Source organism: Syngnathus acus, chromosome 3, assembly GCF_901709675.1.
Source record: "Syngnathus acus chromosome 3, fSynAcu1.2, whole genome shotgun sequence".
Lineage (NCBI taxonomy): Eukaryota > Metazoa > Chordata > Actinopteri > Syngnathiformes > Syngnathidae > Syngnathus > Syngnathus acus.
In genome coordinates this window covers 2606932-2620278 of record NC_051089.1, presented here as the reverse complement: position 1 = coordinate 2620278, position 13347 = coordinate 2606932, and the positions used below count along the sequence as shown (strand labels likewise).

Sequence of the window (13347 nt, the reverse complement as noted above, 5' to 3'; positions counted from 1 at the left end):
CACTTTTACATGAATAACATAGTTTGCTCATATTCAGATGAAGTGATCATCATACGTCTAATTGTTACCAATATTTGTGCCTCTCCTATTTTCTGCTGTTTTGACAGGTGGATGCTCGCAGCCCTTGTGAGGATGAGTGGTGCAGATGGATGGAGGGAGGATGAGCGGTGCAGATGATGGAGAGGGAGGGAGGGAGGGAGGGAGGGAGGGAGGGAGGTAGGGATGGATGGATGGATGGATGGACGGACGGACGGACGGACGGACAGACGGACGGACAGACGGACGGACGGATGCATGCATGGACAGATGGACACATGGACGGACGGACGCATGCATGGACGGATGGACGGACGGACGTAAAAACTGGACAGTCACTTGTCTGGTCATCCCTGTTTAACGGAGCACTTGTCAGAATTACAATCATTGTGTCAGAGATTAAAAGAATGGAGAAGGAGAAATAATATTGCGAATTAATTCTTAACACCTTTATCAATGTGACTTACAAAAAACCAACAACTGTGATTATTGTGTGTAGTTTTGCCTTTTTCTTGAATCTGAGCATTAACACATCCGTACACACAAAGTCACATGTTCACTTCACTGTGCGAGTTGTATGCTTTTTAACAGAACAAAAAACATCTACCCGAGAGAGAAAGGAGAAAGGAGAGAAACCAATTTAGCTTGCCCTTTAAAACAACTTGTACAGTTTCTAACGGAGCTGGCGGTCAATTCATTGGCGCTACTCATAAACGTCTGACAGATATGAAACAATAAGTCTGAGACTTACTTACAAGTCAGGCCGCCGCACACCAAGTGACGGGGGCTCGAACAAGACTAAACTAGACAATCAAAAAATGTGTACACTAGGCAATAAGCCATAGTGGAAACGCAATGTCACAAAAGTTACTCTCTACTTACTTTTTGCGATTTCATTTCAGACGTAATTTAGCCAGACAAGGCCATCGCCATTTGAAACCTTAGGCCTTGTTGATTTTGTACCATTTCATTGCCCATGGCTCGCCAATCGAAAAATTAACTGCCGGCAAAAGGTTTTTCTGTCCTCGAATGTTGTTCTGAGCAGTTTTATGGCCATCGCGATATACTCCACCGTGCTTTACAATTCACGCCAGCCATGGCTAGTTTCTCAGAACCAGAACTCTTCTTGACAAAGGCCTGCTATTACTACCATTGATGAAGAGACCAAACTTCAAGAGCAAGGTACGAGGCAGCTTTATCACTTCTACAATTGACTTTCCCTGTCTTTGTGCAAACGCCAGCTCTCGCAGCGCTGGATGGTGGCAATGAACTCAACCCACTTTATCGACGCCCTCAGTTGAAGTTGCATGAGAATTAAATTACAATTTAAACAACCACACAGCCTTGGCTTTAAAAATAAAGCATGGTATTCTTAAACATAAATAAATTTGTTGCCTTGAAATTCAATAATATAAATAAAAATAAATAGATAAAAAGTAAAATAATAAATAAAGAAATAATAATAAAATATGTATTATTTTTTATAATAATACAAATAAATAAACCCAGATTTTTTTCTCTCTCTCCCGGGACGAAACAGAGAGGCTGAGAAAACATTTTACAAAATATTTTGAAAAAGCAAATAAAATGCTGGTGAGTTACACAGATTTCTAGCGGTGCTTAAGCCCCGCTTCGAAATACAAGTACAAGTTGAAGGCATGTGAGGTGCAAGGCCATTTCCTGGATTGCGTGCCTGTTTATGCAACATCCTGCGATAAGCATTATCAGCATGCTTACAATTTTGACTCATGCAGACACAATAGACAGAAGCTTATCTCTCTGGCTTAGCATCCCTAAACGAGCGCTGACTGCATCATCGCATCCACTACGGATCTAAAATGACGGGAGACTGATCTTTAACAGCCGTCTTAAGAACACATCGACACTGGCCACCTGCAAACAACTTGATCAAGGGGGGAAAAAAATCATCTTATTACAAAGAATGCCGTCTAATCCGTTGCAGTAAAGTTGCGCCAGAAAGGATCTGGAAACAAAATGAAGAGGATTACAAAAGGATTACCTGTGTTCCGACTCATGGATGGAGAATAAGACACCCGATGTTGAGGACTTCTGTTGGATGGAGGCCAAAAAGGTAAATTCGCTTTTTCTCCTGAACAGCTGCATGACTTTCTCTGTGATGTGCGCCGGGGCTTGAACGGCTCTCCCAACATCTACAGAAGGAAAACGTAGAAAATTAGACGAGGTTGCATACAGCTTTCTTGCCAAAGATGCAAGGAACAAATGTTAATCTCACAAAGGAATGCAATCATAATTGTGTGCTTTCTTGCTCTCCTTCTTAATAAAGGCAAACTGTTTATTTATTTATTAATTATTTTGATTTTCTTTGATTATTTTTTTATTGTAATTTTTTTTTTTTTTTTTTTTTATTAACTGTTATCTATTTATTATATTACTACAAACAAGATGACCTGTCAAGTCACGGGATTCATAAATACACTCAATATATTTTGGTGTAATGTGAAAATTCAACTTCTCCTTTTCTATTCTATTTTTAGGTGACAGATTTGTTGCCGAGCATGGGCCAGCAGACTCAATTTTTTGCAGCTCACTCAACGCTCTGGCATCTGTGCTGTGCCAGAGTTGAAACACCTTTGTGCCAAACTATTTCCGCGACTCCTCGAAATGTTTTGGTCTATATTCTCTTATTTTGGCAACATCGGCACATAAAGCTCGCCAGCGCGTCGACCGTGCGTCAAGTCCACGGCAAACGGTCCCTGAGGAGCTAGCCTGTTTCCGCATGCTCTTGGGGGGGCTTTGCGGGATCCAGTTAAAAGTTTGGGCTGGAGCTAAAGATACAAACGACTGACTGTGACTACAAAAACAAAGGAGGGTAGCCTATGGCAGTAGTGCTGCTTTTAAAATCCACCAAGGTACAAAGAAACAAAGACCAACTGCAGTTGGCATGTCACGTTGACTACAGCAATGAGGGGGGGATGTTTGATGCGGCCCAAAACAACAACTGAATAATGTAGTACTTCTGCGCAATATACAGCAGAATGGCAAGAAATGTACAACAAGGCTTTTAGAATAGCAAAGAAAGTTAACATTGTTCGTGCAAAACCAAAAGAGACAGAGAGCAGCACTCGTCCCAAACCACTGTCAAGCTCTCAGCACGCCTTGGCTCACATTTGAAAAATCTCTTGCCTGATAAAAAATTCATAAAATCCGAATTGATAAAAATTTGATGACTCCCTTGAAGAGCCTTCCCCCTTTTGCAAGTAAATAACTTGTATGTAAACATGAAACGCAAAACCTCATTGTGCCAGGTAATTGGTGTCGTGTGGCGCGTCACACATCTAATGAGGCACAATCTCGGGAGGTTGTCATCTGACGACGTCGTCAACTCTTAGCAACAATCCACACATTCAACATTGTTGGATTCTTGTTAAGCTGTGAGAAATTAAGGCCGCCCCGTCTGAGAGCGCTGTCACTTGAAGAACAATCAGGCAGAGCCTTGATGCCAAACCCAGCTGAGGGAATACTGCTTCAAGAAAGCCCCTGCATTTTTCTTCTCTTCAGAAGTAAAAATGTTTGTAAACTAAAGCTTAAAGCTCAGTTTTCAACTTCTTCCTTCTACTCCTCCCTTTGAACATAAACTGTCACTTTCTACTGCATTTTTTTTATATACACCGTGTTTGTGTGTATAAATAATGTGGTTTTGTTTTTAATGAATGTGCAGAAGAGTATCTGAATATAATTTATTGCACAAATAAAATCCGCTCCTCAACTATAAAAGCTTTGACGTGAACAAAAAACGATCACAGATTGTGATTTCTGCAGGGATCCTTTGAGCCTGCTTTTTTTTTTTTTCTCATCACTCCATTGTGCATGTGCATGTAACTTACTTATTTCCGGCTTCTTTATTATATATACTAGTTGCAAATTATTTTTTGGATTAAAAAATTAAAAATAACATCGTCATCATCAGGCAAATAACTCGTACATTGAAATTTAATGTAATGCAGTATTTATAGACTAGTTCATCATCGTGTTTAAATTCCTTGTGCTGGCATTAATCTCATCTCGCACAGTGTAGATTTGTGTCTTTTGTTAACAGCAACTCTCCACAGGACAACTCCCCCCCACACACACGCACGCACATATAATATCTACAACTCGACAACACAACTGGCTCAATCTGCCTCAAACCAACATAACTATTTACATCAGCATGACACAAACACACACACCTACTATAAGTTTTATAGGTGCTGATCGCGAGATAGAGATGATTTATATTTCATGGTCATTCTCAAGGATGGGGTTGTGATTAGAACTGAGCTAGGGTACAGTATTAAAATCTGATCTTAATGTTTCCTCACCTCGTTTTTTTTTTTTTTTTTTTAAATTAAAGTTGACAAAGCACTCGTGTGCAAGTTACCCCCTCTAAATTTGCCTATATCACTTCAAACTCAATCGCCTTCTCCAACGCCCATCTGGCTGGTCAGCACAAGGTTGCTTTACATTGTGACTTATCTCAATTATCCACACTCTGCACACTTGAAAAATGCAATAAGGCCAGGAAACGGGCTCTCATCCCCAGAGAAGCCGTAAACTACCACGTCAGTAAATGTCCGCCGAAGCAACCGATCGCCAAATGAGCTAATCATCATACAATCAAGTTGATGGGCAGGAGCCTTAATCGGGTCCTCACGACCGCCACGTTGTTGATCACGCCAAGAGGTTTGCATCATTTCCTAGCGCGTAATGTTATCGAGACAAATGGGGGGCTAAAAAAGGTGCGGCGTTGCCGGGCAGCACTGGGAAATGCGATAAGGACGGGCCAGACAGGGACAAGACACACTGAGAGATAATATGGGCAAAGGTCACCCTGAGGTGCACTAGAGGTCATCTCATGAGTTGTAGTCTCGCCAAAGACAAAATAAGTAACATAGCCATTATATGTGAGAACCTCACATTCAATATGACAAAATGTAGTAAATCTGTCAAAGAATATGTTTTGCATCTGTCATGCAGGCGGCAAAATATTATTACGATTGGGAATGAAGGCAACAAAATGGGGAGATAGAGTTTAGCACGTCTGCCTCACAATCAAGAGATCCTGCACAGCAGAGGAGATTCGAAAATGAGATGTTTAGAGGTGCCGAGTTGACAGCCGGCCCAAATATATTGCAGGCATATTAACATTTTCACTCCCACATTGATGGATGGCGTATGTGCGAAAGTCGAAAATGATGAATGAACTGCATCTCTACATACACATTAACTGTAGCAAGATGCATTTTTTGGTTTTGTTGTTGTAATGTACACTATACAAGTGAAGCTATCATCCCATACACTGTAAAATTAATGATTCAAAGTTGAAATGACACTGCCTGAAAATTAATCACGGTTTATACAAATACCATCAATCATTTCATCCTAGATTATATCGGTCATAGGTGTCAAAGTCAAGGCCTGTGGGCCAGATACGGCCCACCATATAATTTTATGTGGCCTGCAAAGACACATTTTGCATCGACTTTATGTCATTACTAAAATTTCAAATTGTTTTCACTTTAAAATATTTGAACCGTTTTTACTCGTCTCTAATTTTAAAACTAGTTATTCATCAGTTGATGATAAAATAAGTTAGGTTATCATCATGGGACACCAACTGAAGTAAATGATACTATTTATAAACGAATGCATGACTTTCTCTTGTTTGCCAAGACAAATGATGTATGGGGGGGCATAATTGGGTAGATTTCCATTTCCTGAGGCGGAGTGTCACAGTGACATATTAGCAGTTCTCAGTCATTTCGCATTGTCAAGTTAATGCTTCAAGTTTTGAATGAGCCTGAGTAAAAAAAAAAAAAAAAGAAAATCTGGTGAGGTAGGTGAAATTGTGGATAATTGTATCAGGGGAGGTGTTAAATAAGCATTCATTTTTTCTTCAGTAACTCATACCATAAAAAAAAACATTTGCAAATACAATAAATATAACATCTGACGCAGCAAATAGACAACAAACACAACGGTTTGTTACGTTGTGAGATTGACTCGCGACCAAAAAAAAAGATCTTGTCACAGGAGCAAGTTTTGAAATATTGCTAACTCCCTGTGGGATAAACAAGTGAGTTCTATTGTAGTCAACACCATGGAGTCTGCTTCTTAAATCTTCAAGAAACCAAAACAACCGTCGTCTCCATACCGTCTTTGTTCTTCCAACCAGTTCTCCAGCCTTGTGCTCCATTCACTGCCTCATTAATGGTTGTAATCTACAGCAGATGTTTGGTCTGATCAGACATTCCCAAAATGTTGTTGCTCAGGCATTTGAATGAAAAGACTAATGAGAGGATGCAAACGTGGGAAAAGCCTTCATCGCTTTCATAAAAGCGCCTCTCACTTTTCAGCCCTGTGACATGACAAGCCGGCATTAGCCCCTTCACTTCACTTCTTTTTTTTTCGGTTTCATCTGACAGTCGGGTGCTTCAGTGTGGAAGTTTGTGTTTTCATTTTCCAAAAACATTGAAGACTTAACTCAGTCACTGCCAGTCCAGTTAAAAACTTTGACGTCTATAGTCGTCAACGGTAGTGAATAAATTGCATATGCCACCTTAATTTTTTTTTTAATGGCAATGACTCAGAGGTGCTGTCTAATCACAATACTTTAAGCAATGAAATTTGCCTACTTAGACAAAACTGCTACAATTTGGTCCGGTCTTTGTATAAGATGAGGAGGATCGAAATACTGACCTTTGTTAAAATACGATGCTAATGGAGAATAAATGATTTGGAAGTGTAGCTGCAAACTGAAAATATATATACCGTAATTTTCGGACTATAAGTCGCGTTTTTTTTCATAGTTTGGGTGGGGGGGCGACTTATACTCAGGAGCGACTTATATACATATATATGTTTTTTTTCACTTTTTTGGGCATTTTATGGCTGGTGCGACTTATACTCCGGTGCGACTTATAGTCCGAAAATTACGGTACATTTTGTCCCCAAGATATTTACAACACGTACAATATGTCCTCAGTTTCAGTAGAACACAGTCTATCATTCTCTGTTTCTCTTTTTCACAGTCAAGGATATGTGAGCTCCTCTAGATGCTTTACGTACTAACAACGCTTCAGCACTTCAAGTTGGGAAAAAATGTCTTCAGCCTTGAAAGGCAAGTATTTCCACACTACCAACATGAAAACCTCCCACACTGTTTCTGTAAGGTGTTGCCACACAACCCACCCACCCAAAAACCCAAAGGATGGATGAGAGATTGAGAGATGGGGAGAGAGAGTGAGAGAAAAAGAGAGAGAGTGAGAGAGAAAAAGAGAGAGAGAGAGACAGAGAGAGAGAGAGAGAGCGAGAGAGAGAGAAAGAGAGAGATAATTATGGCAAAAAAATGGACAGCAAGGACGTAACGGAGACACCGTTGTCTGTGCCTTTAAGAGCTATCCCCTTCATGTAGGATGAATAATTCAGATTCCATGGAGGTCCCTGTGAGGTGGGACCGGTGTCTCGCCTTCTCCCGCAGCAGTAGGACAGCCAGGAAGCTCATACATAAAAGATGAAAGGTTTGATAACCTTCATTGCTTTTGGTGCCACTGTAAAGACTTTATTGTGGTAACATCGCTTAGCTACACGGACGCAGCCTGTGAATTGCTCACAGCCGCCTGAAAAAAAAAAAAAACACTTCTTTGCAAATTTTTAATGAATTCTACACTCAATGTTTCCTTCTCACTTTTCAGTCATAGTTGACTTGTGACTCCAAACGCCACAGGTATTTTTACTACATTAGAAGCAGTGAGCGCTTTCAATTGCCATTTTTTCCAAGCTTCCTCAGTTTAGGCCACAGACAAACGGAGCAAAACATTCCTCCGATTGACTGACACAAATATGAAAATATTTACCTTGAGCACATACAAGACGGGGGTGTTTTCTTTCTGTACAGAGCTGAAAAGGAGACATGTAGGATGTGATTTTAAACGTTTTGTGCTTCATGTTGAACTTGACCATTTCATGTTGAGTTGTATTCCCCTTTTTTTATCTTCCCACCTGGCTTCGCCATTCGTTTGCTTTTTCTTCCCCATTAGAGTAGAGCGTTGAGATGTCGCCGACGTCCATTTGATCCCACGGCAAGTGGGAAAAAAGCAACGGAGGCAGGATGAAACAAAACCAAAAATATCCGGTGAAAACCGTGGCTATTTTTAGCCACGCTTTGCAGACATTGTAATCATCAGGACTTTTACATTAACGGCTGGCTGGCTAAAAGTATTGATTATTTGAGAAGTGTGATTAACAACCAATTTGTGACAATTTGTCACCCTTAACTCATTCACTGCCAAACCAGTTCATATCTTTGACGTCTATAACCGTCAATGGCACTGAATGAGTTAAACATTTTCAAGTGGCATATGCAGCCCATGACATCACTCCTCATCAACTTTTTGAGCTAAAAAAGCAAAGGTCCATGAAAACGTGAGAACGTGTTAATTAGGAGATGCAAAAGTGGATTTGTTACAATTTGATAGAGAAATGATGTTATTTATAGTCACAGAGGAGAGTTGCAGAGGGCGTGAAGTAGTTTATATTTCCTGGGGGATATAACAGAAAATAAGTGTCTTTGACTAATCTACAGGAGAGAAAGAAAACAGCTAAATTCTCATCAGTGACATTTTAGCAGCTGCTCTCTATATTATAAAAAAAAAAAAAAAAAAACAACATATGCCTTGCAGGAACTTTCCTTAATACATCAAACGTTTTGTTTCAGAGTCCCACAAATGATTTACCAGTAAAAAAATTGTTTCATCCCTTTCCCATATGTTGAGCAATTCTGTTTTTCATTAGCAAGAAGATGCTTGGTCCCCCCCCCCCACCTTCCTGATTAATAAAAAATGTGACTTGCTTAATAATGTGGAAAGTCCTGTTGAAGTAATTGTATTTTAATTAAGATTAGCTGGCAAACTCATTAGCGGCTTTGTCAGTGATTTAACTCAAACACTCATAAATGTATACTTAACAGTTTCAACTCCACACTACAATAGTGTCAAAAGAGATGCGTATTTTTTAATTAATTAATTAATTAATTACTGTTGCCGTGAGAATAGTTCAGTCCTGGTGCTGCCGCCAGTTTTCAGTTTAGTTGGGCTTGCGCAACTCGGGTTGCATCATTTTTAATGCTCGCACCTCAATGTTTGTGGATTTGGCTGGCCTCTCGCTGCAAAATTGTCAGCTGAATATTGGCAGCGGGGACCTGCCGTCGCCGCCCCCCCAGCCTGACTCACACTTTTAAATGTGATGTTTTTCTAAAATGGTGTCAGCACCATCTGGGTGAGTCTGTGATTTCCTCTGTGGTGCTATTTGACATTGCCGCAACATGCTGCAGAGATTCTCAACATATATTCCGTGGGAAGGCAACAACCGTGATCTTTCTGATTTACCGACGTCTGTATGTAGAAATCATTTTCAAATTATATGTCGATATTTTGTACTTGTAAACAATCAGAATTCAGGCTGTGTGTGTCCACACCATGTTAAGAGCACTTATGCAAATATCAAGTTGTGTTTTGTTGCTGATTATTAGGACCCAGCAGGAGCAAATTAGCATTTTATTTATTTTTTTGTTCATCAAAAGGTCGGATCGCACGTGGAGATAAAGAGCTTTTAGTCATGGTTTTTGCTCAGCTGCCTATCCTAAAGTAGCTTTCATTAAGCGCAGTGGTGCAATAATCTTGGGACGGGAAATGATGCGATGGAGAGATGAGATAAAGACATGCTGGGATGATTATTTTTGCAAAGCTTCTGCCCACTAGTCTCTCTCTCTCTCTCTCTCGTTCTGCCTCCCCCACACTCTTTTGGACACTTACTGAAAAGCTTGATTGCCTCTTTCTAGAGCTCCTTCAACGACATGACAAAGTGTACATGCTCTTTCACAATTCATGTGTTAAAACAGATCAAATATGCTCTCCAGCTCAGAACACAACATGATTACATCCAGCATGCATAAATGATCAGATCACGGATATTCTGTCACTCCGCCCCCGCAGACCCTTGCACAGTTCCTAACAGATGCTTAATTATGGACTGTTTGCAGCAAGGGCTTTTTTAGAACCCGACACTCCATTTTTAAAAGTCTGAGCTAGCCACTGCCTGATAACAGCTACAATTGAAGGCGGGCAGATGTACGTGTGAGTTGCACGACAGCGCCACCTACAGGAACCACAGAAGTCGACTTGTTGACTTTAAACTAGTTTTCGAACAATCTCAATGCAATAAAAACATCATATGAAATATGATAGCTATCTGCTATGCCGCAGATAGCAAATTTCCAAAAGTAATAGACACGCCCCCAAAAACTTCTAGAATTGTCCACAAGATGGACTGCAACCTCTCTATTGACTGGGCAGAGCATGAAAATAGCAAGTAGGTGAGTTTTTGTGCCAATAAAGGCAGGTTGCCCCACCAAAAAATACAAATGGCTAAAATTATGAATTGTGGATATGCAAGAACAAACTAACAGCAAAATTATTCATATTTTAGCTATTAGTGGCCTTTTTTTTGGCATACTGCTGAAATTGATATATTGGAGTAGAAAATATTTATTTCACACAAAAATTTCAAATGAAAACAGCTGCTAGTAAAATACAACCCAAAATATAAGAACTAAGAAAATTAAATTTTTGCTGTTTCTTGGTGGGGAATTTTGTTGAAATAAAATCATGCCAAATGTTTCCCATACTGTTTCATGCGTTGGCGTATCTCTACACGAGTAACCAGGAAACCATAAGGAGAACAGGTTGGCAGGAGTGTGCGAGCTTGTTCATGTCACAAATATTAGAAAAAGAAAAAAAAAAAAAAAGCAGGACTGTGAGGCCTGGGCGTCCTCCATTTCTCAAGCTTGGACAGCTCTGCCTCATATTTGGCTAATTAGGTGTGCGGCATCCTGCATTCATTCATTCCAAGATAGGAGCACACACTCAAGTGCACACGCACAAACACACACACACACACACACACACACACACGTTTTTCTCTTCCTCCCTCCCTCTCCTCACACATCTCAACATCCAAGGCTACAGATTTTTGACTCAAGCAACCAGTGTTTGCGCCACCATCCCTGAACTCAAACAGATCAGGCTTTGAAGCAGCATTTGAACAATTCTCCTCCCATGAGAGCCTCACAAAGCCATGCTTGAAATTACAACATCAATAAACATGCAAAATGCCAGTTTCATATTTGGCTTTCCTACAATGAAGGAGTCTAGGGGAGAAAAAAAGCACTCCTAAATCACTACAAACTACTTTTTTTATTCATTCTTCTACTTTTACAATCTGCTTGAGGCTGAGGGCAACGCACAAGTTCAGAAGGAGCTCAGAAAAGCATCTGCAACTGACAAGACTTACAACGACAGCTTCAACAGCAAATGGGTCAACCTTTTGACATACTTTGTTTCGTATCGCTTTATCACACTTGAGCCCTCGGACATCTCGAGCCGCATGCTGCATCCCATCATTGCAGCTCATACAGCCTTATTTAACACTATAGATCTCATTGCAAGTGGAAAGGAAGACAATATTGAGTCATACAATAACAATGCAATTAAAATTTTGCCATTTATAGACCTTTTTTGCTCTAAGTACCTAATTTCCCACAATCCATTTTCTGCTAGTGAATAGCCTTTCATTCACAAGTTATGCAAAAATTCTCACCATCCTCAATTTATTAAAATCACCAAAATAAGTGTACTGTTATGCTTTTCTTGCACCAGAAGGATTCTGGTGCCACTTGTGTCATTTTTAGAGAAGGTGCTCAAGGATGTATGAAGGGGAATGCACCTGTGAGTGCACATCACCACAAAAGCATACAAGATGATCCAACTTTTACGGTCGCCTTACCTCGAAAAACGAAGGCTTTGCTGCTATTGTGAAGCCCGGCCACTTGGGTAATTCCATAGGTAGCATTTGCCAAGTCAAGTTCATTGATTATATCAATTTGGTAGTCTTGATCTGTGCCAAAAGCCAAAACTGATGAAGAGAAGAAGAGAGAGGGCTTGATCACAATGAGCACACATTGAATCAGCGCTGCCGCATAGGATGCTGGGCTTAAATTGCAGTTGCGTTAAAAGTCGATTTGAACGCATTTCATTTCTATTTGAGTGTTGCGTGGAAAACGCACGGTACTGCTCTGCAGCCCACACCTGAGCAGCAGCGGTGCGCACACGTATAGAGTTGTCCTTTTGGGCTCTTTAGTTTGCAAACGGTGATTTAATCCAAACGCGACCGTTTTTTTTTTTTTTGTATATCACTTTTCGCGCAAAAGAAAAATTCACGCGTATAGGAAAAACGACAATTTCTTACGCCGCTCTTAATGAACGAGGTGTGATCGTCTTACCTGGTTTGGAAAAAAGCAAAAGGTATAATAAAGCCACGGAAATATCCATATCCATGAGATGGAATTGCGCTGTAGAGTCCCGAGCCGTGCGTCTCGCTGTATCCACGAGCACCTATTTGGTCCGTGTGCGCTGCTCCCACTCAGACTATGTGTGAGAATTGAGGAATGGTCCACGACACGCGAGCAGGGGCTGCCGCAAAAACACAAAAGCATCGCACTTAGGTGTTGCAGCCCAGCCAGACAAGCTCTCCTTGCACTAACAATAAAACAATACTGTAATTGTGCCTTTAGTGAATTGGAGTTGACCTCAAAAGGGAAACACGGTGAAGAGTAAAATTACAATTCCGTGACACCCTCGTCTTCCAAAGTTCCAGTTTTAGAGGTTAATAAAGTGAGATTTAAAACCAATAACATGGAGGTGGGGAGAGCAATATTCAGATTTCGAGTGGTAATTTCATACCATACCAGTCTCGAAGGTTTTTTGAAAATGACTTGACTTTAAATTGACTCTCTCCCCCGTCCCCCTCCCCTAAGAAATAACGTTTACATGGAATTATGTCTCAGTGTGTTTAAAAAAGTATATATCATAATAATAATAATTTATAAATGCACAGCATAATAACCTAATTAATCAAAAAGTAAAGAATTAAACGATTTGTGCATTATTATTTTATGCTGCAGTTCAATTAATTGTGCTGCTCATTCTGGTGTGCCCACCTTAACCACTGGGAGGCAGTATAATACAGTCAAGCACACACCAACAAAAAAGAATTGTACATCTATTTACTACTACTTTAAGTGAATCAGTTAGATACTATAATAATAATCATTTAGTATTTGTCTGTGCTTATTTTTTCTTCTTTTCTGGGGCATTTTTGCAGACAGGCAAAGTTAGAAATGGGCGTTTGCGCCGATGAGGGATCTAACAGCCAACTTGCTTCCCGGCCAGCTTC

General features: G+C 40.3%; 1 protein-coding gene and 1 long non-coding RNA gene across 2 annotated transcripts in view; one reads left to right on the top strand and one right to left on the bottom strand.

Moving 5' to 3' along the window:
* Window positions 1-12526, bottom strand: part of LOC119119988 (protein kinase C-binding protein NELL1-like) — a 78460-nt gene extending 65934 nt beyond the window's left edge. The window contains exons 1-3 of the mRNA XM_037246544.1: window positions 12395-12526; window positions 11899-12027; window positions 2057-2207 (exon numbers count right to left, since the gene is read on the bottom strand). Of these exons, the coding sequence (XP_037102439.1) occupies window positions 2057-2207; window positions 11899-12027; window positions 12395-12449 (335 nt within the window). The 5' untranslated portion in view covers window positions 12450-12526. The remainder of the gene's footprint in view (window positions 1-2056; window positions 2208-11898; window positions 12028-12394) is intronic.
* Window positions 1633-3161, top strand: LOC119120050. The gene is made up of 2 exons (XR_005097424.1): window positions 1633-2128; window positions 2553-3161. It is a non-coding gene; the product is annotated as an uncharacterized LOC119120050 (long non-coding RNA).
* Window positions 12527-13347: the final 821 nt, after the last annotated feature.